At 40.8% G+C, this 26,538-nt stretch overlaps 1 protein-coding gene across 1 annotated transcript in view; it reads right to left on the reverse strand.

The window, feature by feature from the left end:
* Window positions 1-9,270: 9,270 nt before the first annotated feature.
* dok4 (docking protein 4) overlaps window positions 9,271-26,538 on the reverse strand; it is a 37,929-nt gene continuing 20,661 nt past the window's right edge. Inside the window, exons 2-8 of the mRNA XM_008299817.1 lie at window positions 20,457-20,564; window positions 18,107-18,221; window positions 17,810-17,929; window positions 14,633-14,822; window positions 11,733-11,871; window positions 9,864-9,981; window positions 9,271-9,416 (exon numbers count right to left, since the gene is read on the reverse strand). Of these exons, the coding sequence (XP_008298039.1) occupies window positions 9,271-9,416; window positions 9,864-9,981; window positions 11,733-11,871; window positions 14,633-14,822; window positions 17,810-17,929; window positions 18,107-18,221; window positions 20,457-20,564 (936 nt within the window). The remainder of the gene's footprint in view (window positions 9,417-9,863; window positions 9,982-11,732; window positions 11,872-14,632; window positions 14,823-17,809; window positions 17,930-18,106; window positions 18,222-20,456; window positions 20,565-26,538) is intronic.

The following is a 26,538-nucleotide window of genomic DNA, read 5'->3' on the forward strand; positions in this document are numbered from 1 at the left end:
TGTGGCAGCTGTGGTTGTGTGTCGCTGCTGCTGCTGCTTCTTCTTCTTCTTCCCCTGCTGCTGCCTGTCATCGGGTCGGTTTGGAGCCTCAGTTGGTGGTGCTGCCCTCAGCAGGATGATGGATGCACTACCGTCAAACACGGAGCTGCCGCTTTGCATTCATTTTTGAGGTAGACTAAAGACCTCTCTCCGTTTGAACTGATTCTCCACACACTGTAAAGGTATTCATCGAGGTGTTTGATTGCATTTTTTTCAAAACTGGCCAACAAATACATTAAATAACTACTGTTCTGTTTTATTAGAAATGGATGAATTCTGTGACTATGAGTCACTCCAAGTAGTCAAGGAGGATTTGAAAAGTAAAAAGCATTTCTTTTAATCAGCCAGAGGCATGATCAGCATACCAACAAGAAACTCTGTAAGAAACAGAGTCATTAAAGCTGCAGTCAGCATGTGTGCAACACTGAGTATCTGTATCACTGTCTTCTCTGGGAGTGTCACAGCAAATACAACCTTGAAAATGCTAAGCCAAGGTCCTCTCAGATGCTGTTCAAAACACTTTTCCAGTCAAGGATGTTGCAGATATTGGAGGACAAAATCTAGTCAATGACATGAGCCATCAAGCAATATTAATATATAGTTTCTTCAAGGGGAAACCTGGTTAAGCCCACTTATGGAAAAAAACTTAACTCGAGATGACAAACAAACAAACAAACAAACAAAAAAACAATTACCCTAATTTGCGGCCCAGGAAATGAGTATAAGAAAGGTGAAAGGTGTAAATCTAATTGAGACCAGTGAAACTGGTGGCCTTAAGGGCGTAGACACAAAATGCCTCTCTTTGTTTGAGGCGATTGATCTTACCCTCACAACAAGCATCAAAGGTATTCATACATGACGGAGTCACTTCCATGCTGAGCTTCCATGTAGTGTTTGTTTAGTGTTCATAGTAGACTTCAAATTCCTTGTCCAAATAGTCAGCCTGTACCTTTGAGTGACGCCTACATATTAACAGCCACAAATACGCTCAAGTTGGTCCACAACATGGGTGGTATTACAATTTATGAATCTGTTAATAAAATGCTTTGTATTCCTAAAACATCACTAAAAGTGTCAGTTTTTTCCATATTCTCACAATAATTTTAATTAATACAGCAAAAATTGCCCTTGGGTCGTCACAGCCAATACAAAGTGACAAAATCCAACACCTCACCCTACCACCTGAGCAACGGCCAACCCCCAAGACATTGTGACGCTTTAGTGACACCTCAGTATGAGTAATATTGTCAGCCTGGCCACCCCTATGAAAACTGCCTAATGCTGCAAGTGTCTGGAACACAGCCCTCAATCTGGAGTTTCTACCTTCTATTTATTATTTAAAAAAAAAAAAAAAGTTTATCCAATAGAGATAACATGTACACCAGATGGGATAGCGTCAAAGGCTGGAGAAAATTCTTTTGGGGTTATTGTTACATTGTACCTAGTGAGAAACTAGTACAGTAGCCAGTTTTCATCTGACTTACAAGTCTAATATGGCCAGTCCAATGATCGTACACTGCCATGCAATATCACTTTTTTTGCTTAGATTACCAACACCACCACAGCAGTAAAGAAGGCACAGCAGCAACTCCCTAAGGATCCTCAGGGGAAAAAAAACCTGCTGGAAAAGCTGCTATTGTCCTTTTACTGCTGCTCTGTGAAGAGCCTGCTGGTGTACTATATCACTGTGTGTTTCGCCAGCTCCTCAGCAGCAGACAGGAGAGGTCTCTAGAGGACCGTCAACACTACCCAGAGGATCATCTGCTGGTCACTTGCCTTCTTTGGAGGACTTATTAACCTCTTGCTGCCTCAGCAGAGCAACAAAAATTAAAATTGGATAACTTGTCTGTGACCTTGTAAGTTTATAGGCCGGAACTTTCTTTGTAAACAGTTTCTTGGAACAGCTAATTGTCAGCAGATAGTGTGGGCCAAAGTGTGCCACTATTATATCTATAACAATATTTGTCAAGAGGCAGTTTGAAATATTACCGGTCTTACACAGGCGTTATACTTAAATATAAAATGTACTTCAGTATGCAGTGGTTAATAACTACCTCCTTTTCATTTATTTTGTGAACCATATTCAGATGGTTAAATACTGTAAAGCTTTTTCCATAAAACATGGGTCTTAATGTCTCTTTTACTTTAATATTTTTTGATATAATATATTCATCCCTTAAGGATTCCCCTTTTTGCATATCCCAGCTGGTTAGAAGGCTGGGGTCAGAGCACAAGATTAGACACAGCCTCTGGAGCAGACAGGGTTTAGGGCCTTGCTTAAGGCCAACAGTGGCAGGCTGGCAGTGCTGGGGCTTACATCCCAGCCTTTCTGATCAGTAGCCAAAGCCTTAATTGCTGATCACTTTCACTGCTGAATCTTTCAACTTAATCATTAACATTTTTTATTGTAAAATATTAGCAATAAAATATTAGCAATAAAATAACAAAGACAGACAAAATCAAAGTCACATTCAAAGGATTGACATCACAAGAGAGCTGCACCATTAAGTAAGAAGTGGACTTTATTTTTCTCCAAAACATGCACTTAATGAGACAGTGGAAATGAATGAAAGCAACATTTGTCATCAGTTACAGAAGGAGATCATTGCCTTTGGTGAGAGATGACACTGTCATTTTGATAGCACTACAACCACAAACACACACTTTACCTGCCTGGTGCTTTCAGACCATATTGGATTAAAACTGTCAGTGCTGTCATTCTCCATCCTGCTGACAAACCTTCTCCATCAGTTACCACTTCCACTTTGCATGTAGATGTCGCTTAAATGACCAGAGGGGCGTTTCATAAAGCAGCATCACCAGTAAAGCCAGACTTACCCTGATAAAAGAGGCTTACTTTCAAGAAAGTTTGTAGTCCATGACTTTAGTTCAGATTGAAATATGTCAAGAAATATTGAATGGATTGTAAGAAAATGTTGTGCTGACATTCAAAGTGAATGGATAGGTGGATAGATTGATAGATACTGCTAACTCCATTGAAATGTATGGTTCAGTGTCTTTGCAACTACTGCAAGGATTGCACTGACATGGAGAGACATTCATATTCACATTAGTATACCACCATCAGGTCAACAATTCAGTTTCTACAACATTTTGGATTATGCTCACATACCTGCAAAACATTTGACATTCCTATCAACCTCAGTTTGACTTTTTGTCTAATGCTAATCAGGTATGAGATATAGTTAAACTAGAATGCCAATATGTTTGACTAACATGGTAAAAATGGAGATTAGTACCTCAAACTGTGAAAATCACCACGTTAACATCGTCATGGTCAGTTTAATAGCACACTAGCAGTTATCAGAAACACCACTGTGCTCTTAGTCTCGGACTCGGATTTTGCTTTGCTTTAGGCTTAATGAGAATTCAAATGAAACTAAAGGCTTGATGTGGGGCTGCAGCTTTACTGAAAATACTTTTTTTTTAAAAATTGTATGTCGTGTCTGTCATCCTACTCTGCTTCAATGAACATTACAGTTTTGTGATGTGTCTGTGTTTTATGTATTATTGTAATCAATATTTCATATCTGTATTTCAAAGTAATGGATGAGCTGTTAAGAACCAAACTAGGCTAATGTCCTTAGCTTTGAGTTTGCTTTATGAAACAGCTTAATCCTGGTACAGTGTGTGGAATGAACTCCTTTACACAAATGTGAAGCCCAGCTTTTGGGAGCCTTCTTCATGAAACATCTCTCTGTCTGGTTACTTCTGTGACAACTTCTTTGCTGCTGGTTTTCCTCCAAACAAACAGCAGCAGGGCACAGGTATGAACAGAGGTGGTGTGACTGTAATTAATGAATGGCCAAAAAGATTTAATACCGTGAGAGGGGCAAGACAGGATGGTAGATGTGTTCTTATTGTTCCCTTCGGTGCAGATTTGAGTATGGACAGGCTATTATCTGCTTGTTCAACATTATACGGTGCAAAAAATGTGGCATGTCTGTATTTTATATGAGCACATATTCCAATAATCCCTCATGTAACAGGCTTTCATTCACACATAAACACACACACACACACACACACACACACACACACACACGCACGCACACATTTCACAAGAAATAAATAGCAATATGTACAACACTCTCTCAAGAGGACAGTAAACTCATGTTATACAGTATGTAGGTACAGAAAAAACACATCTACACACAGTTCACAACTTACATATGTAAACAACCAACAAAATGCTTAGCCCTGTCATGTTTAAATGATATAAAAACCATTAACCATGAAGTGTAAGTTATAGAAGGACTCCAGCATTAATCAAGGTAAATCACACAATCCAAATACGAGGCAATTTCTGACAGTGTTAAAGTGGTTGATATGTCCTCAGAAACCCCACTACTGTCAGATCAACAGTCTTAAACTGATATGATAGAATAAAAAGGCAACAATCAAAGGTTGATCTCCCAGATGATCCCACAGTGGAAGAAAACAGAACTATTCTTTCTTGTTCTAGCAGTCTATCACTTCCTGATATGCCAATCATCTCTTTCTCAGTCCTGCCTCACCTCTACAGTCCCAACAAAATGAACAGCCGTGTTCTTTGTCAGACAAAGAATGAAGGCAAGTATGTAGTTCCCTCCAGATTATAACAGGCTTAATCAATTAGTGATCAATACTACATTTATGACAAACTGTGTTCTTTGAAGACTCTAATACGGCTAGAGCCCCCTGTGAATAAAGAAATTATTGAAGGGTTTTTGTGGTTTCTTACAACTTGGGTATTATTTTTAACCTGTTTTGCTGTCAGGCATGTTTAAAATAACAGCTTAACCAGATATCTAAATGTTTATCTGAAGGTAAAACAAACTGAACTGAACTTGGTTGGCACTACCAAATTTGATGCCAATTACAGCAGTTTGCCTCATTAATGCACTGTACCACCTGTTTTTAAGGCTCTTGTCATGAGTGATGTATACCTTCTTAAAATATGACACACATGGGAGGACCCATTTGTAGTAGTCATACACAGATAAGTGAATGAATTTCATTCTAAAATAAGTAACACAGAACCAGATCAAAGCTTCAAGGTTTGTGCCGCAAAACCTCAATAAAACCCCAAAGTCAGTACTAAGCTGGGCCTCTCTTGAGTTGGACCAGCAGCATGAATCAAAACTGCATAAAGTGTGGGTCATAAAGTATGGTATTTTTGTTTTCCATATAAGTCTGGCTAACCTATCTCTTTTTTTTAAAGCTTACATGATCACAAAAGTGGAGGGTTTCTGGAAGTGATAGCCTATCCCTTATCAGGATACTTTGATTCAGTGGTAGCAACTAAAAGGTTTGAAACAGGCAATGTATGCTAGGAAACCTTTACTGAACTCTGCACATACCTTTCTGGTGGCTAATGACAGCCCTGCTACAATATCAGGATTTCTCTTCCTTGGTCCCTGTAGACTTGACTGGTCTATGTGCCCTTTGATCAAGTGAACAAGTGCCTCTCTGGTGTGGCCTTTAGGCAGAAACAGATCCTTGTCCTGTGTTTCATTCCCGTTTCTGCCCTTCTGAGAAACTATGCATATATTTAAACATGTTTTCCAGTTCTTCTCCTGTGTTCCACTGAAAAATTCCCATTTCATTAATTAGGGTTTTGTGACTCTATAATGAATGAAATGTGAATGATGAAAAATGAATATCTGCCATGTAGGGTGTCACATATAAAGCTCTGAATATCAGATATTGGTAGGATCAATCCAAATGTATCATTAATATGAGCTTTTCGAAAATCCATATCTGTTGAACTTGACACTGTAAGCCTCTCTTCTCCTTCTGGTCCTTAAATAATAAGAAAATATAAGGTTGTGCAAATACAGCTCAATACAAGCATGTGGATAACTGGAGGTATAAAAGAATACATCTGAGAAAATGTCCGAAGCTCTTCTGGTGAATGTCCAGTTTAGCACAGGAGACACTCCATCAAAATTGATCTGGTCACAGTTTCATTCCCCAGTTCAGAACCTCCACAAATAGATCATTTTACTGCAAAGTTACATCAGTTATCAGCAAAATCAAAGGCATTGGTCCAAACATGGGAAAACAGTAAAATTATCAAGTGTTCTTCATACAAGTGTGTCGACTGGCACTGGTACGCTAAGGATCTTCCACATTGACTTTCCAGGTGTCAATGTAATTCCAATGATAGCACAGTCCATGTGGTGCTTTTAAGGCACCATGCAGCCTCAGGCCACGCAGTTTTTCACCCAGTACAGTAGACCTTGTTGACAATGATCCCATGATAGTCATTTGAAATCTGTCATTCTTGGGGTGAGAAACTCAAGCTTGAACATCAGATTGAACATCAACCTTGCTAATCCGACTGTACACACACACACTGTGGCAATTTGGTCAAAATGTGACATTTCATAAATTCCTCACTAACAAAAAACACCAAATCTATGCAAGTAACTACATGACAACATACACCTGTCTGCAAAGGCTTAAATATGCTTCAAACCAACCTAGCTTGTCATTAAAGAAATACTAAAAATCTTCATGTGTCCAAAACTACCCCATTAAAAGGTGAGATTAAAACTCTTCATTATAAGTTCCTTCTTCTGTGATATTTTGTATAATTCAGTTCCTCAAGACATTCATGGTATTGCATTCTTTTAAACAAATTCCTATTGTCCCTATTATTACTTCTTTTTGTTGAAACCCTAGTAAAATTAATAGGTCATGAAGTACTTATTTTAAAAATGTATGGACCTGTAAAATAGTGTTACTTTAAAAATTCAACATTCATATGTACACTACAGTGGACTTTTAGTTTTCATGTTTTATTTAAGCTAGCAAATCTCTTTTAACAATACTCAAGTATACAACAGATGTGGTTACACCACTGTGCAATATCACTTAAATCAAAAGTCAATACACCTATGATCACTGACACACAAGCTAGAAAACCTGTGATCACTGAATCAAAACTGAGTTTACCTGTGATTTCCAATCAGCCTGCCCTAACTGCATGACCATCGATATAAAGGGAACCGTAAACACCAGAACTTTCTCCGTTTTGGACCTATGGGCCATGTCTATCTGCATGTCTGCATGATGGCTCCAAACAAAAAGGAACTGCCAGAGGAATTAAAAAATTGAACTGTGTGACTTCACAAAGACACAAAAGAATACAGGAGGCTCGATGACCAATTAAAAATGAGTGGAAACACAGCAGTAATCAGGAGATGTAGAACGAGCCATAGCTCTACTAATCAGAGCTACAGTGGTCGTCCTCTTAAATGATGCCACAGACAGTGGCATCATTTGAGTGTGCCACTTCCACAATCAGCCTATGAAAACAGTGTGCCACTTCCACAATCAAACTATGAAAAACAGACTGGAAAGTGCTTCAGACTTGTCAGAGGGGTTGTCAGTAGAAATTTAAGTTTTTGTGATAGCTCAGACAGTGTGAAGGATACTGCATAAAGTCAACCTCAGTAGCATTCAAGAAAAACAGCCTTGCCTGCTCTTGGACACTAAACTGTGGGGATGAAACGTTGCTTAAGAAAATAGAAGAAGCCTGATGAATATTGGGAGCACATTCTTTCAAGATAAATTTGTTTAGATGGATCAGTTTGGATCCAGGACTAACACAATAAATACAGAATTCTGACTGAAGCACAGGACTGCATGAGACCAAAATATTATAATACTGGTTGGCAAGAGGTTGCACGGTGACTTGGTGGTTAGCACCATTGCCTCGCAGCAAGGTGGTTAACTCAAGTCCCAGTTAGGACGCCAGGGTTTTTCTGTGTCGAGTTTGCATGTTCTCCATGTGCAGTGTGGGTTCTCTCCGGGTTCTCCGGCTTCCTCCCACAGTCCAAAAACATATTGAGGTTTGATTTGAGGTGATTGAGGAATTGTTCATAGGTGTGAATGTGAATGTGCTTGGTTGTCTGTCTCTAAGTGTAGCCCTGCGATAGACTGGTGACCTGTCCAGGGTGTCCCCTGCCTTCGAGCTCCAGGCCCCCGTGACCCTAGTGAGGACTAAGCGATGTATAGATGATGGATGGATGAATGGTTGACAAGACCTCTCCTAGTCTAAAGAAGCTTAACTGAAGAGGTATATTCCAGCATGGCAACAATCCAAAGCACACTGCCAAACCCACACAAAAATTTGTAAAGAAGAACAAAATGAAAACTATTATGTGGCTAAGAATGTCATCTGACTTGAATGTAGAGGAGCACCTTTGCAGTATTTAAAAGAGAAAGGTGACAACAAGAGATACTAAAAAAACCCCAAAAAAACAGTTTTTAAGTTTTAAATCTCAATCATGGAAGATGTACTGACTGACATTGAGTTTCTATTGTGGGATCTATGTTTTTAATATAGTTAATCTAAACTGTTATTTTTCAATTTTACAAAAGAGCAAATACTCTACTGTTGAAAATAGAAGAAATGCAGTTGCTGAGCGGTGGTATATTTAAGTGATATTTAAGTGAAGTGTTGCACAGGGGATTACTTGCTTCTGTTATATACTCACTTCTCTTGTACACTGTAAATATGGACACCATGCTAGTTTTGGCAGTGGGCTAAATTAAGTTAAAGATGCATATTTATACACATATTATTGACCACCATATGTGTATGACTATACAAACTCCTGGGGAGAACTGGGCAGATGTAACCAGCAATGGCTACCAAATGAAATGCTGTGCTGTATAACTTTACATTGTTGTAACATCCACATCAGGTCCCATCTTATACGGCTTTTCATTTAGAATTGAAATCATATTTTTTTTTAAAAGAAAACTGTAGTATAAATTCAGTACAGAAATGTCCCGACAATCTTTAAGGCTCTTCACCATGTCTTCAGGACAAACATGGCGGTTTAAAGCATACCGAGAGCTTACAGAGCTCCCTTTACAAAGCAGGTAATACATGCCAATCTTCCAAGCAGAGTTTCTCAGTCTGATCATGGAAAGACATCAAATATCATCCCATCTACTTTGAGAACTGCAGTAATGGAAGGTGGTCCACTTTCCTTGCAGTCTTCTGCAGAATTCAGTCATGTCAGCTGCTTTCTACATTCAAGATGGTGTGTTCGCTGCATTCACAACATAAACTGTGAGGTGTAATGTTGGACTGCTCAGCTGATAAAAAGAGGGAAGTGTGTGTTTCTTCAGTGTGTGCCTGCCTGCCTGCATGCATGTGTGTGTGTGTTTGTGCCACCTTTTCAATGTCCACGTCTTCTTCTGTGTGTGTCACTGTCCGGGGTATGTGGGGTAGTGTGTCAGGGAGTGTGTGTGTATGTGCTGCTGGGACTGTGCATGTGTGTTTGACAGGGGCATTGTGGTGTGGCGGTCCAGGGGTAAGCGTGTGGACAATAGCTCGTCTTCTGCAGCATCACCTGCAGATAGAAACACAACTGTTACTGTAACAGCTGTCTGCTGTCAGACTGTAAGATTTCTTCTTAAACTTTTATTGACCTGGTCAACTATTTTTATTTATTTATTTTTTTTTAAGGAAGAAAGCTAATAAGCATTGCTACAGGCTTTTAGTCAGCTGAAACTAAAGAACCTTTCACATTCTAAGGAGTGTGAAGCTGTGAATCACATTACTGGTAAGAATCAGCCACTAATGTTAGACAGTACGTTCTCAGTTTCAGCTATATTAAAAGTTTAATCTTAGATTCACTCTAAATCCACACATCTAAAAAAGATTATACTCAAGTGTAAAAAAGTTAACATTAATCAATGGATTTACTCATTTTTGGAAAATCTGGCTTGTAAGGAAAAAGGATTATGTTCAGACACTATAAAAATGGACTAAATAAAATGTCTGATGTGTAGCCTACCACTGCCAGGATCCATGCCAATCTGGCTTCCAGTGATGTGGTGCCAGTAGGCGGATCGGGGCAGGATGGCAGTAGGTGTGCAGGGGTAAGAGCCAGCTTCTGAACCCTTGGACAGCAACTGGGAGTCATATGCACACAGCATAATGGATTTAGAAAAACAGCAGTATAAAACAGTTTGAAGACACAACCACATTTAACACTTCTACAAAGATTTTCATAAATTTCTATCACTGATGACAGTTGTATGGAGTGCCAGGCATCTTGAATCAGTCGTAGACAACTGGCACAACTAACTGCAATATCCTGTAGCTGCTAAATGCTCCACTATGTTCACCAGCCAGTTGCCACACTCCGTCTGGCTATGGTTATGGCAGTATACAGTATGTACAGTGGTGTTTTCAGCTGCCTGTTGCTGATGAAAACAGAGCTGGTGAGAAAATTAGAAGAGCCAAGTTGCAGGCTGTGAAAGCAAAGAATAAATAAAAAATGCACCTGAAGATGCTGAAAAGCTGAGCAGAGCTGAAGGCAGCATAAAAATTGGACCGACAAACTCCATGTTACTACTTTCAAATTGCACATAGTCCTTTTATCCATAGTAAATATAAATTACAGTAAATTACAGCATTCAGTCAGCAAAGGGATGACATCACAATAATAACAACAGTAATTATCCTAAAACTACTCGTTGACACATCTACGTCCTCTCAACAAGGTTACAGAATAATTATGCACCCATTTAATATTGTGCTTCAGCAGTGAAAATACTGATTGTAGTCATCAAAATAAAGATACAAAAGTATCTCCTGGGGCTGCAGGGTGGCGCAGTTGGTAGCACTGTTGCCTCGCAGCAAGAAGGTTGTCGGTTCGAAGGACACCGGAATCTTTCTGCGTGGAGTTTGTATGTTCTCCCCGTGCAGCGTGGGTTCTCTCCGGGTTCTCCGGCTTCCTCCCACACAGTCCAAAAACATGCCGAGGTTAATTGGTGATTCTAAATTGTCCGTAGGTGTGAATGTGAGTGTGCTTGGTTGTCTGTCTCTAAGTGTAGCCCTGTGATAGACTGGTGACCTGTCCAGGGTGTCTCCTGCCTTCACCCTAAGTTGGCTGGGATAGACTCCAGCCCCCCCACGACCCTAGTGAGGATTAAGCGGTGTACAGATAATGGATGGAAGTATCTCCTGAACAAAACAAAATTAGTATAGCTATTAATGAACCCAAAGAAAAAGCAAATGCATAACTGTCTTTTTCACACTTTTTTATTCAGGTAACTGACATTATTTCATCCAAAAATGCTCTTCCTCAGGTAAAGTGAACACACACCTGTATCTGGGTGATATTTTGATGAAATATAATCTCCTCATACATGAAGTGCCTCATTCATACACAGTAGGACAACACTTCCAAGCATGATCACAAAGACCCTGTGTGAATATCCCATTCATACCAAATATATAATGACTTGGCAAATAAAGCAGCAAGCATGGACCATGTCTATTACATAACCATAGTAAATATAGAATGTCAGCATGTTATACAGCCATGCACACTCCAAGTCCTACTTCCCACATCCAGGTCTCAGCAATCATGAGAACAAAGATTTGTCCACAGATGTGGTGAAATTAGTCTTCAGCCTCAAAATATGTAGTACCAGATAACTCAGATAGACTCAGTAGGAGACAATGAGATGTTTCACCACAAATTGGCTGCTAAATACAGGTGTGATTGCTTCTTCACTTTTACCTGAGAAACGTCATGTCATGTTCACAGAAAAGTCAAGTAACGGTCACCTGTGTGCATGTGTGTGTGCGTGCATGTGTGTGCGCGTGCATGTGTGCCTTGATGTGTGTGTGGGTGGATGTGTCAGGCTCTTACCCTGCTGTTTTTTTCCATCTCCAGCAAAACCTTCTTATGTTGCTCAGCAATGGCCAGTGTAGAGGAATGAACTCTCTGGTAGATCTGCTCTCCCTCTCTGGTCTGAAAGGTGTACAGTCCTTCACCACTGTCACACATCCTACACAAAACAGTACCACAGCATGAAGCCGGCAGCTAATACAGTATTATGGTGACTAAACCTACTGAAATACAAGGATAGTTCAAAAAGTTGTTGGCCTCGCTGGAAAATGGCACAGGAGATCAATTATTAAATACAGTCTCCTTTAACTTTAGTGCCCTTGTTTCTGGGGGAGGCCCAAGAACCTTTTGATGAACTTTGTACAAGGCCCAGCAGCTGTCTGGCCTAATAATTCATTTCTGTTAGTGACTCTGGCACCAATAGAGAAACATATCAGGCTCAGTGAAGTTCTGCAGTACCTGCTGTCAGTCTGCCAATTTCTTTTCTGTCCATGAAATGAGTAACCTGTCATTTCATATGACGTTGTATTCATTTCCCATGTTAAGTTGGCGCTTAAGCCATTGTGAACATAAACTAATCAAAAACAAACATCAGATTCAGTAAAGGGCTGCACAACATGCTGCCAGTCAGAATGTGATTTCTAACACCCATGCAGTGCTTGGATGGTTTCATTTTTATGTATTTTTATTTTTTTATTTTTTTTTTTAAATGTGTGACCATGAAAAAAAATGAACGAAAATGCAGCAAAGTATTTTTCTTGAGCTATTTATTGATATGAACCACAGTTGTGGAGATTTAAAGCCCCATTTGCACCAGAATATTGTTTTAGGATTGGTGGACTGACTTTACCACTACCTGCTCTGGTCAGTGACAGTGGCTATAATAATTACTAGGGTGGAGTTAATTGTTTTTTTTTTAAAAAATAATTGCAGCTACAGTGAGCTTCTGGATGATCCCTTTTGTTTTTCAAATCCTGTCTGGAACTATGTTCTTCTCTCATGGAAAAGCTGTGTGTCCTGCTCAGTCAAGCTTAGATCAAAGTAAAAATCCATCCATTCATCCATTAGTTGGAACCATAGTACCATTTGATCAAGATCCAGAGACAACATTTTTTCTGCTAATTTAACATGCCAACACTAACATACACTCACCGGCCACTTTATTAAGTACACCTGTCCAACTGCTCGTTAACACAAATTTCTAATCAACCAATCACATGGCAGCAACTCAATGCATTTAGGCATGTAGACATGGTCAAGATGATCTGCTGCAGTTCAAACTGAGTATCAGAATGGGGAAGAAAGGTGATTTAAGTGACTTTGAACGTGGGATGGTTGTTGGTGCCAGACGGGCTGGTCTGAGTATCTCAGAAACTGCTGATTGACTGGGATTTTCATGCACAACCATCTCTAGGGTTTAAAGAGAATGGTCTGAAAAAGAGAAAATATTCAGTGAGCGGCAGTTCTGTGGGCACAAATGCCTTGTTGATGCCAGAGGTCAGAGGAGACTGGCCAGACTGGTTCGAGCTGATAGAAAGGCAACAGTAACTCAAATAACCACTGGTTACAACCGAGGTATGCAGAATAGCATCTCTGAACACACAACACGTCGAACCTTGAGGCGGATGGGCTACAACAGCAGAAGACCACACCGGGTGCCACTCCTGTCAGCTTAGAACAAGAAACTGAGGCTATAATTCGCACAGGCTCACCAAAATTGGACAATAGGAGATTGGAAAAACGTTGCCTGGTCTGATGAGTCTGGATTTCTGCTGCGACATTTGGATGGTAGGGTCAGAATTTGGCGTCACCAACATGAAAGCATGGATCCATCCTGCCTTATGTCAACGGTTCAGGCTGCTGGTGGTGGTGTAATGGTGTGGGGGATATTTTCTTGGCACACTTTGGGCCCCTTAGTACCAATTGAGCATTGTGTCAACGCCACAGCCTACCTGAGTATTGTTGTTGACCATGTCCATCCCTTTATGACCACAGTTTATCCATCTTCTGATGGCTGCTTCGACCAGGATAACGCGCTATGTCATAAAGCACGAATCACTCAGACTGGTTTCTTGAACATGACAATGAGTTCACTGTACTCCAGTGGCCTCCACAGTCACCAGATCTCAATCCAATAGAGCACCTTTGGGATGTGGTGGAACAGGAGATTCGCATCATGGATGTGCAGCCGACAAATCTGCAGCAACTGCGTGTTGCTATCATGTCAATATGGAACAAAATCTCTGAGGAATGTTTCCAGTACCTTGTTGAATCTATGCCACGAAGGATTAAGGCAGTTCTGAAGGCAAAAGGGGGTCCAACCCGGTAATAGCAAGGTGTACGTAAAAAAAGTGGCTGGTGAGTGGGAACCAACAGGACAACTGGCATTCTCTGTCAACCCTTCTGTTTCAGCCTGTGTTTTCTCACATATTGTCAAATTAGGGCTATGGGGCTTTAACTATCAAAAGGCTCTGTCACATCATAATGTCTAAGTGGCTGATGTTGTGATTGTGTCTTTTAAATAGCCTCTCTGATCATCGACTCACAGGTCAATAATATGTAGTAAAAAACAAAAAGACAGATATCACATTGTCTGTTTCCATTAGGTGTTAGTCTATACACATTGCTGTGCCACAGCTAGAGGGCTGTCTTGCTATTTCAAATTGTCTCAGATGCAAACACACTCTTTCTCTCCCACTCTGTCGTTAGTCTCCCACACACACACACACACACACACACACACACACACACACAGAATTCCAATAAAGGTTGTGTGTTTCATCCTAAATTCACACTATTGCAATACAATGAAGGACACATTGAACTGTATCTTACACGATCTTTGTGTGTTTAGGCCTATGTTGTATGTAACCTGTATTTATCTGGGAAGCATGAGGAGTCAAATATCTCCCTCGTCTTACCGTCCAGCTTCGAAGGTGAAACGAGTGGCGTCGCGTCCGTAGCGCCGCAGTGAGCAGAGAGGCCAGGTAACCAGCTTGGTGCGAGGGTTGTGAATGTCCCACAGGTAAATGTTCTCATGAGTGATCTGCATCATGCACTCTCCATAGATGTCTAGGTTGGGACAGGGGAGGAGGAACACACTGAAACGCTCTGAGGAGGCAAAGAAAGATAGGAACAATGTCGGCAACTTGATTTCAAAGTACTGTTAGTCAAAAATCTTAGCTGAGTGAGAGAGTTTAAAAGTCCTGGACCACAGTTTAGCTCCATTCTGGATAAGTGTAGTTTCATTGCTCAGTTTTATTGCTGTCCACAGAAGTTACATAGGCATTTCATACCAAAGCTGTTTTAAAGTTAGGTTCAGACTACACAGTATTTTTCTCTGATATGATGGTCACTGTGTTAGATTCTAGTCAGGAATCCTTGCCATAGCTGACTATACATGGATCCCTGACCAGTCATAACTTGTTGACTGTCAACCCTTGCAGATTGTCTTGTTCTTTGAAAATTTACAAAAAAAAAGGGAGAAAACAACTATGAACATCTGTGAGACACACCAAGAGATGCTCTGTGCTCTTTTGGTCAACATCATTACACTTTGTGGAGAGAGAAGGTTAAAAATGTTTGTTGCGATGTTCAAATCAAATCAAATCAAATCAAATCAAGTTTATTGTCATTTTGCTGTACATACAGCAGTAGTACAAACAAGATGAGAGAGCGTTTCTTCTGGATCCAAAAACTAAAAATTAAATAAAGAATTGTTTGCATATCCAAATCAACAGTTCAGCATTCTGACAGCTTGTGGAATGAAGCTGTTGAAGCTGTTGATCACTCTGGAGGTTCTTCCTTCAGTGCTCCAGAAACGTTTCCCTGATGGCAGCAGTTCAAACAGTTTATGGAGAGGGTGTGAGGAGTCCCTGACAGTGTTCAGTGTCCTGCTCCTGCAGCAGCTCTGGAAAAGTTCAGAACTAGCTGCCTGTCTGTCTGTCTGGAATGATGTCGTCCCTCCAGCTGTATGTCCATCTGGGATGTTGTCATGGAGCCATGTTTCTGTTAAAGCAAACACAGCAGTCTTTCCACTCTTTGCGGGCTTCTCCCAGCAAACGTAGCTCGACCAGCTTGTTGTGGAGGGAGCAGACATTGGAGAGTAGGAGCGACGGTACTGCTGGTCTGGAGGGGTTAGCCTTTAGCCTAGCATGGATCCCGGCTCTCTTCCTCCTCCTTTGTTTACGTTCGTACTGCTTGCGCTTCCTTCTCTCTCGGGTAACTGCCGGCCTAGTCTCCGATCGAACTCCTTGTTGGTGTAGTATGTCCAATTCACAACCGAGCGCTGCAATTTTAGCAACTTTCATTGCCCTGATGTTCAGCAAAGTCTCTTGGCTGTAATCTTTGCGGAATGAACGTCTGGAATAGTCAAGACACTCAAAACGTTCACTCTCGCTGTCTCCAGAAGGGGCCGCTGCATCCATGCGCGCTGCCATCTCTATGAAAACATTTGTGACAACATGGGAAAATCTAAAGAAATCAGCCAAGATATCAGGAAGAGATAAAGCTTGTAGAAATTATTTTAGGGGAAAGGTTAATTATGAAATGCTATGTATCTGGAATTTATATAATTAAAGGACTCAAATGTGAACAACAAACAGTTGAAGCAACTGACCCTACATATATGTACCACAGCACAAGATGGACCACAATTACGAACTACAGCACAAATACAACACACACTAAGACACAACAACACAAAGCAAACTGTGATGGTGGGGGAGATTGATGGAAGGGAGTACAGTATTACAGTATAATATTGTATTTTGACAATATCAGTCATCTGAAAGTCACTGTTACTTTGGGTTTGTAGGCTAAGTTGGAATTTGGGGAGATTTAATGTTGCAAAGGAAGAAGAGGTTGCACCAGGTCCTCAGTGAAGGAGGTTACTTGCATGCACATTGTGGTGATGCAGCAATGATTCTGATGATTGATGGGTCTGTTGATGGTTGGGTCAGAACAGCAAAAGACAGAGTGAAGCCTTCTTTGTGGTCGGGGAAAGGATGCTAGGTCAGTAGAGGTATTGTCTTCTTTCACAGTTCATTACAATTCTCAAAATGGTGCTTTCAGGTGATAATCTTTTAAAAGGATTTTTACATATCATACGGGCATCTGGTCTGCCCTAACAACTTGGAATGTGTTCCACTTTTCTGGGTCACACACTGGGCCTGGTGTGTATTGCTGCCTTTGACCTTTGGGACATTTGTTGATCAGTGGACACTGGTGCCAGTTCAAGGTCACATGTGTCTCAATCATAGTTCTAAAGCAAGGTGGTGAAAAACTTGCCATTTCTTTGTTTGAGGTCAGTCATGGCTAGTTGGTCCTACAGCCCTACTACAATAACACTATCAATTGTGCCTGAAGCCCATTTTTGTTCTAACCAATGTTGCATCTTTTTGGTCAGGCTAATTTCAGCTTATATTGTGCAGTCTGAACCAGGTAGGAATATTATTTTGATTTGCATAGCACCAGCTTCAGTCTGTTTCGAATTTAAGCCCAAGATCTACAATGGCTCATAGCATTTGAAAATCACTTTACAATATTGTGTCAGTAGAGAACCGGAGAGAACCCACGCTGCACGGGGAGAACATGCAAACTCTGCCATCTAGGGACCCAACTGCGTTCCTCAGGAGCCTTATCGTTCCCAATCGATGAGGAATTGAAGTCCTCATCCACGACTCTTTACTAAACACGGGTGCTACGTTGTGGTACTCTGCAGGAACTTTGGACAAGTCAACTGAAACTGGAGACTTTCTTGCTGAGAGGCAACGGTGCTAACCATGACCTTGCAGTCTCCCCCCCACAAACATCTTTCACCTTTTCAGAAAAACTGGTAATAGAAACCCTCTTGTGAATTAAATAAAAGAAAGTGTTTTCCCATTTTAAATCTTGGTTATAGCTAGTACCCACTGTAGTTTTTATCATTGCAAAGAGCTTTAGGAGCAGCAACAATTACATGATCCCTCACTGGCTTCCCATCCACCAAAGCAGTTGACTCTATTAAATGGAGCACAGAGCTACAGTAGAAGAATAAACATCTCGCTGAAATGGGAACATTTACTCTGCATGTTAGTTTGTGTGCATGTGTTAAGAACCTGTGTGTTCACATAACACTCCAGCAGCTAAGAGGTCAGGCTCTCCCATACTGATGTCATTTAGCCGCATGCCCAGACATTCAATTGACAGCGTCTTGAACCAGTCCTCGGCCTCCAGTTCTGAGAGAGGGATAGAGAGAGAGATATCACTTCTGCTGCTGTTCTATTGTTTGTGTTCATACTGCTTCATTAGGGGCCTCTGTTAAAACCTGTGCTCATCAGCTGTATCTGGTAACTTGTGCTATAGCTGGAGATACTTCATGGTATTGTCTATGTGTGTGTGTGGCCACACATTACCTGATTCACAGGTGAAGGTGCGTGAGGTGTCATCTGTAAACACAATGGCCACTGCCTGTCGCTTGGTATCCCGAGGCAACCGTGTGATGTTCTTGACGTTGCTAATCTCAGTCACCTAGGCAACAAGTTCAAGGTTAAAAACCTGTTATTGTCTGATTTAAGTGTGTGGGGAAAACAGTGGCACTTCAATGGAGGTGTATATTTAAGCTGAGGCCAAACTTTGTGAGTGATATTCTGTCATTCTTCAGAGACATTTTTTTTCAGTGTCTCTTTGCTGGGGGTGTTGTGTTACTCTACCATTCTTTTAAAACACCCCAAAAGGTGTTCTATTGGATACACGCCAGGTGGCATACTTGGGAAGGTCATAGTTTTCTCCTTTAGAAACTTGAGTGTTTTTGGCAGTGTGCTTTGAATGGTTATCATGATCATGATGATGGTTCAGCAAAGCTTCTCCAGACTGGCAGTTATCTTGTCAGCCTGAATTTTGGTATGCTTTGATTTGTTCGCTGATATTCATAGTGCCATCTATAAATGTCATCTCCCTAATCCCTTTTGCACTCGCGCAGCCCCATATCATCACACTCCCACCTCCATGCTCCACTGTAAGGAGCATGCACACTGTGGTAGTCATTTTTAGGTTCATGGCAAACATGCTGGACCCCATCTGAGCTGAAACAAATTTATCGTCGTCTCATCTGGCCAAAGAATGTGCTCCCAGTATTCATCAGACTTACTTTTATGTTTTTCATGTTCAAAGTTTCACCTTGAGGAAACAAGAATTTCTTTCTCGGATGCTGTCCATAGACGCTGATACTCTGCAATGTCCTCCACACTGTCTGAGCTGTGACAGAAACTGTAATTTCCATTGATAACTGTACTTGTGCCAAGTTTGAAGTACTTGACCATCTGTTTTCAGAGCTAAACTGTGCAAGTACACTGTTGCCTATAAAGTTGGAATAATTTTTGTTTTTATTTTATGCTTTTATTTTTATTTATACACATCAGTAATCACTTATGACCAGGTGCAATGAATACATACTGAGTCCCAGTTACTCAGATGAAATGAATTCTGATTCTGGGATCTGACTGAAGAATGGGACGTCCTGCCCATTGACACCATCAGCATGCTTTTGGACAGTATACCATGATGTCTTGATTTGTTGATTCATATAAGGGGTGGCCATACTCAACATTAGGTACTGAGTGACATTTTAAAGAGTAATATTGGACATTCTTTTACATGAAAGCCCCTTGAATATGTGTTTCCTGTTGAATTGACCAAGGTTGAACAATTGAAACAAAACCTTTACTGCCATTGTTAAATACCCACAATTTTGTTTAAGCCTGAATACACAGTTTATAAAAGTTAATTGTGGTTTAAATTTTACTCTGATATGTATTGTATGTATATTGTGATATCAATAAAGTTTTGAGAAAATATACACTTTATCTATCAAGAATAAGTTGCATTGTCACAATCATTGAATGAGGAGAGGTAAAAAATATATTTTTTTAAAATTATTCCAACTTTACAGGCAACAGTGTAGAACACTGTCCATGCCAGAATTTTAAGATGGATACGTTCCTGATTTGCGGTATTATGGCTCATTCTGTACCTGCTGATTACTGCTGTAATAGTGTTTCAACTTCAGTAGGTCACTAATCCTCCTGTATTATTTTCAACTTTGTGAAGTCTTACAGTCATATCCCCTCCTCATAGATAGTTTCTCTGGCAATTATTTTCTATGTGGAGTCATAACACAGATATGTACATTTTTGATCAATATTGCTTGGTCACTTGTGCTTGCTGGTTGGACCATAAACAACAATCACATGCATCTGACTGTAAAATCTGTTTTTGCAGTAAACTTCATCTTGAAAATGTATCAGACTTAGTAAAGTATTTAATTACAAAATTTGTTCATTAGAACACTAGTGTTAAAGTAAAACTTTCTGCAAAGCCTTTACATTATTTGGAAGACATACAGGCTACATTTTGTCATTGTTAATCACAAAGTACAAACAGCAAAGTTGCACTACAAATTCACAAGTGCAATAGTGTGCTAAAGGAAGCTAAATGACGGTGTTTGAAAGTAGGCAAAAAAGAGAAAGTAAAGGAGAGGTGACAATGATGACAAATGAGGAGAGAGTTAAGAAAAAGAGAGCAAGAAGGATAGTTGACTCCTGCTGAGCTCAGAAGTAAAAGAACCAGTCTTTATTGTGAAGGCTGAAACCTTTCATTTCCTCCTGTGTGTGTGTGTGTGTGTGTGTTAACTCTATGGCTTTCTCCTGCAGAACAGACTACCTACCCTACATACACACATGCATGCATGCACGTACACACACTTACTTTTGGACATGCTCTAATGTAGGCAGCCTTCTCATCAGGGTACTTCTCCAGACGACGAGGTCCTTTGCTCGATGACTTCTTGAACACCAACCAGCAACGGCGATAGATCTACAACACACACACACACAATTTCATATTCATCTATTTCTACTTACATCACTAACATGTTACTTGGCCATCATTATCAGTTACAATTCAACTCCAAGTTCCATTTCAGGTTGACAGTTTTCAGAATTGACCAATATGACTGTACATGGGACAGGCTGTATTTGTTATTAAAACTCATCACTACTGCAACTTACACCAAAGGTTGCAGAGCGTGGCACATTCAATTAAGAGTCCCCTTGGTGCTAATAAAACTAATATGGATGCAAACAAATGTTGTGCTGCATATCAGTTCCTTAAGATACAAAAAACACAATTCTTCTTTTCGGATGATTGTACACTTATAAAAATAAATAATTCTCGATATAATTTTTTTTTTCTACGAGTAAACCCCCTAAATTCTACACACTGGACCTTTAAATGTGTCGAAAGGTCACACTTCATACTGTGATGCATTTCTCTGTGTTTTCTATACTCGTGTTTGCAGTGCGTTAAGCCCTCAAGGCCAACATAAAATTCTGATTTGTACCGTAAAAGTGTCACAAGTAGAACCCAGTTAACCCTGTAAAAACAATGTGGCAAAAAGCTTTGTTGCACATAGAACACAGTCATGACATCACAAGCAAAATGTGTCCAGCCCCCCCTTCTTGTTTTCTCTCCTTTTGTCTCTCAGTTGTTTACAAGAGCTTAGTTTAGTCTCAAGGCGGGAATGGTAGAGAGAAAAAGAAGCTCAGCGTCGATATTTATTGGACAGTCATGGAATACCACTACCTTCCCACCTGTATTGCCTCTAAGAGGATATCATAGATTCTGCCTTCTGAAATTAGCATTGATAAATGTGCAGATTCTTTTAACACCCCTGCTTACATTTACACCTCGACATCCATCCATCCATTATCTATACACCGCTTAATCCTCACTAGGGTCGCGGGGGGGCTGGAGCCTATCCCAGCTGACTTAGGGTGAAGGCAGGGGACCCCCTGGACAGGTCGCCAGTCTATCACAGGGCTACACTTAGAGACAGACAACCAAGCACACTCACATTCACACCTACAGACAATTTAGAATCACCAATTAACCTCAGCATGTTTTTGGACTGTGTGGGAGGAAGCCGGAGAACCCGGAGAGAACCCACGCTGCACGGGGAGAACATGCAAACTCCATGTAGAAAAATTCCGGTGCCCCCACCGGGACGCGAACCGGCAACCTTCTTGCTGCGAGACAACAGTGCTCACCTCGACATGAATCTATAAAACTGATTTTACTATCTTGCATGACGACAGCTGCTGAACTTTTCCAATGTGATCTGCAATAAATGAGCAGGTAGCAACTCAGGAGCTTGCCTGATGACACTTTGAGTAGATGTGATTATTGACTGACTAAAATGGTTGTTTTTGGGGTTCATACATATGCCAACTTAAAGCTCCCCCTCAGTTCCTCTCACATGCTGAGTTATAATACTGGGTAATGCAGGTATTTGGAGGTTAAACTCAACTCCTGTCCAATCATAACCTCATTAATACTAACGCTATAATCCCATTGTATCACGCCCTTTTTAATTGGTAGTTATGTCACGGATCAGACTCAGAGACAGAAGCACGGACAAAGACTCTGCAACAAAATTTAGCAGATAAAGATTTATTTACAATTATTTACTATGAGTTTTACGGTCCGACGTTGTGTCGTAGTCTGCACTAAGCTTATATAGGAGACAGGAGTAGACTGGTGAATTGAAGACCACGCCCCACCACAGGTGAAGGCACTCAGGTAATCAGAGTCATCACACCTGTCCACCACACACACACCAGCCAGTGATACCCGCCTAAGACAAAGGGAAAGGAGAGTGGAGGAGATGGAAAGAGGGAGAGAGAGACTGCACTAGGCATGTCGATGTATCAGATGCCAAGATTTTTCTTGTGTGTGGAGACAGTGGAAGCTGTGTGTAGTTGGTCAAAACATTTTGTGCGTAATGCGTACATAATGTGTGCGTCCTCCAGCTTGTTTTGGATCATTTTGCACCGCAAAAACATGGCAAAACGTACAATAAAGAGGAAGCACACAATAGAGGAACTCATGGAGGCCTACGCAGGTTGAGACAGCGACATCTCAGATCCAGAGCAGTCGGAAGTAGAGAGCTATATTTCCAATATGGACTTGGTTGTCGAGGACATGTTTTGCAAGGGAAGGATTCCATTCTTGATAGAAAAGTTCAATTTTAATAATCTTTGGACATTATTTTAGGAAAAAAAATTAGTGGGGTGTGTCAGTAGTACTTGGTACACATGGTAAGAGCTCACAACTAAGCCTGTGTAGCTGCAAGTAAAGCATGAAGTTTGTTTGGTGACCCAGAATGGGAACCGTTGGCTGAGTTTTATGTTGAAAAAGATGATGCTGAGTAAGTGATTACATTTTCTAAAAATTAATATTTGAATGTAATATATTCTAAGTCTGTTGGAAACTGTTTAAGACTATTTTGACTGTCGGTAATAATGACAAAGAAAGAAAGTAAGTTGTGCATTGCAAGGTGAAAATTTTCTCACCTGTGAGGGAGGGTGTCTTTGTGCCTTGGTAGCAGTAGGCTACAATACATATTCTGGGGTGGTACAGTAGTAGTTGTAAATTAGTGCTTCTTCTAACACAATATAGTACTATAATCTTTTCTGTACCTTTGTTTTTACATTTTAGACATTCTTCAGAACCTGAACCAGATCCAGCCAAAAATCCACATTTGAAAACAAGAACAAGAAGAGGCACAGGACAGGGGAGGGGAAGAGGGGAAAGGGAGAGGATGTGGTGCCAGCAACACAACCCCTTTACCTGCAGAGGGGAGGTGGTGTGGTATTACAGTACCAGACATTACACCTACCCTGTCCCCCTTTTGTCCAGCACGGCCTCGTGGATCCGAGCTCATTGGCATTGCAAACTACACTGTTTCACAACTGTTTCAACAGTTTTTTACAAGCACAGTTTTACTGACTCTGATAACAAACACAAACATGCATGGAAGGACTACATTTAGTCAATGGGTGGACATTACACTCAAACAGGGGCGGATCCAGGATATTTTCAGTGGGGGGGCACAACAGATATTTTTGGGGGGCCACGGAAAATTGTAATAAATTAAAATATTATAATAATTAACTATTTTATATATATATATAATTATTATTATTATTATTATTATTATTATTATTATTATAAAAATATTTTTGTTATGAATATGCAAGTGAACTCTGACAACCAAATCCTGGGAGCAAACTCTGTGTCGGATCAACTGATTTGTAAAAGCAAGAGGACCGAAGCGAACACAAGCAGGAAGAGCCAAGTGACAGTGTATTCGGGTAAAACTGTTCAAGGACAAACATCAAGTTATGAGGAGATGATACTGGCCTATATGATCTCATGACAGTGTATGTTCGTCTACAGCATCTACTCACAAAAACAACAAAGTGAGAAGCTTAGCTCTGCCTACATTGACCAAAACAGCACTTTAAAGTTGATTCTGATGACAGAACCAGACCTTAAAGTTGCACTAAGAAGGTAAATAATAAGTTTGATCTTGCTGTACATGTCTGCTGGTGCTGCTACCTTCTGATTCTTCTGACAAGTGATCATTGTCAGGATCCGACTCCTGGCAGTAGTCTACCACTGGTGCATCTTAAGGTACAGACTGAAACAGTTAAGAGTTAATAGCTCTTCAACCAACATCATACATATTAAAAGAATTGCAATTTGTTAAATATCTTGCCATATTGTAAACGACATAATTAAAAATACAGAAATCAATGCCATCAGTTTAGTCATAGAAACAAATAGACTTCAGTCATTTAATTCACCCAATTATGACAGAATAACAAATTCTGTTGTTTGGTAAAAATACAGGTGCAACACTCTTTTCATATCTGCATTTTCACCTGGAGGGTCATGGTTGCTGCCCTGGCCCTGGATGCTGGCCTCAACAACACATGAAGATGGTCCCTGGTGCATTCAGGCTGACCCTGGCCCTCTGCGGCCTCTGAGCTGTCAGTCTGACCTGCAGTGTCCCTGCTCTCAGTGTTCTGACCTGCTACTGACTTCTTTTTAATAAAAAAGTTTTAAATGTCTCCTCTCCGTTTCATTCTCTGTGAAACACATTTATTTATGCTGCTCCTTCTCGTCTTTTCTTGGACATCAACCTACGCAAATGACCTCTCAATCCAAACTTAATGCCAGTACCCAATCAAAAAGCACCTTACGTCTTTGGTGCATTCAGTGGCAGTCGGACTACGACGTTGCGTTCAAGAGCGTCGTAATTCGGAGTTTCTACATTGGTAATATCAATTTCAAACAAATTTTTTTGGGGGGATACATGGGGTGGTCGATTAGATCACACGGGGGACCAGTGCCTTCCCCGTGCCCCCACGGTCGATCCGCCACTGCACTCAACGACATATTTTCTTTTCTGTCAGTTATCATTTAGATGGGAATCATAAAAGTACCAGCTTTGACTATTGGCAACAGGGGAGGTTGTACAGTTTTCCATTCCCTAAGTCAGTCATCACTGGAAAGAAATTCCTTTCTATTCTTCATGCTCTTCAACTCAGCAGTCCAGATGATGACACTGAAAATGAAAGAGCAAGAGGCACTGCTACATGTAACCGCCTACACTCTAAAAAGTAATTCAGGGGATCTTTAGTCATTACTTAAATATCTATATTGTTGTGAAATAGAAAATCAAGTTCGGAGATACTGTTTGACTTTTTGCTTGTTGTTATTTTTTTGAGCTCGGATGACACAGAAATGATGCCTGTTGATTCAACATACCCTTACTGACTTGTCAGAGAATAACATTTTCAGTTAATCATGAAATAATCTAATTTTAAATTCTGTTAATGTAAAATACAATTTGATGACGTATAAACGCGCCCCCCACTCCATCTCCCGCACGCGCGAGCGGGCATTTTTAAGGCCAGAGGAGGGCAGACATGGTGACCGTTGATGCTCACTGAAGCGATGTGGTGAACGGTAAGTCATTTTATGCTTTATTACACATATTTACATTCGCTCAGGATTCTGCTGGCGACAGCCTATACTGTAACCGAAAACCGAAATTTACCATGGCTAAATAATAGTTGGCCAAGTAGCCAAGGAAAACGTCCTTGCGAGCCAAATTAATGTGGGATTACCCATTAGCCACCGCTAGGGTTAGCATGTAGGCAAGCTACGTTTATAAACTGCAAGCAGCTACCTCATTTATTTTTTCGCTAGCTGACTTACAAACTGGCACACAAATGGGCTGTGTGTAAACACAGCGGCTTTTCACCGTTCAGTCAGGTAGAGGCGGAAAACCAATGTGGCGGCTCGGTAACAAACTTTCTCTTTTATTACGACAAAACATTTGAGGCGAGAAGTATGCTGTGCAGTTTCAGAATCTGTCCTTGTTTCGGTTCTAGAGCGGCTAGTTTAGATGTTGTACGAAAGTTCCGCGAGGCGGAGGACCTCCGCTCCCCGCGCCTAGAGTTCAAATTTTCTAACATTGTGCAAATGAGCTGCAGGCAACTCGGGGCCACCGCCACGCTGCTCCGCTTGGATGGCCCCGCGCCGCTGGAAAACCCGAGGCACGGAGTTCCACATACACAATGAATGGAGGCGGCACAATTTACGCTTCTAGTGGACACGTAGCATGATCTCTGTCGGGATTTCAGTTAACTGTCACCATCTCTCACTCAGCGTCTCATCAGCTGATGCACGCGCACAAACACCATCCTCATCTTCCTCAGACTGTCTTGTAATCTTTTGATTTAAACTGCTTCTTCTTCACAAAGACAGCAAGGCTGTATAGCTACCTGTAATTTCTGGGGGATTCCTGCTGAGCTTGGCTAAAGAATTTTTCTCAAGGTCATGAAAGAAGAGCAGACATAACACATGGGAATGACTGAATATCATTTGGAAAAAATTCTAATCATTAATAGTGTCCATTATCATTAATAGAGCCCAC

Source organism: Stegastes partitus, unplaced genomic scaffold (assembly GCF_000690725.1).
Source record: "Stegastes partitus isolate 25-593 unplaced genomic scaffold, Stegastes_partitus-1.0.2 Scaffold1468, whole genome shotgun sequence".
NCBI lineage: Eukaryota > Metazoa > Chordata > Actinopteri > Pomacentridae > Stegastes > Stegastes partitus.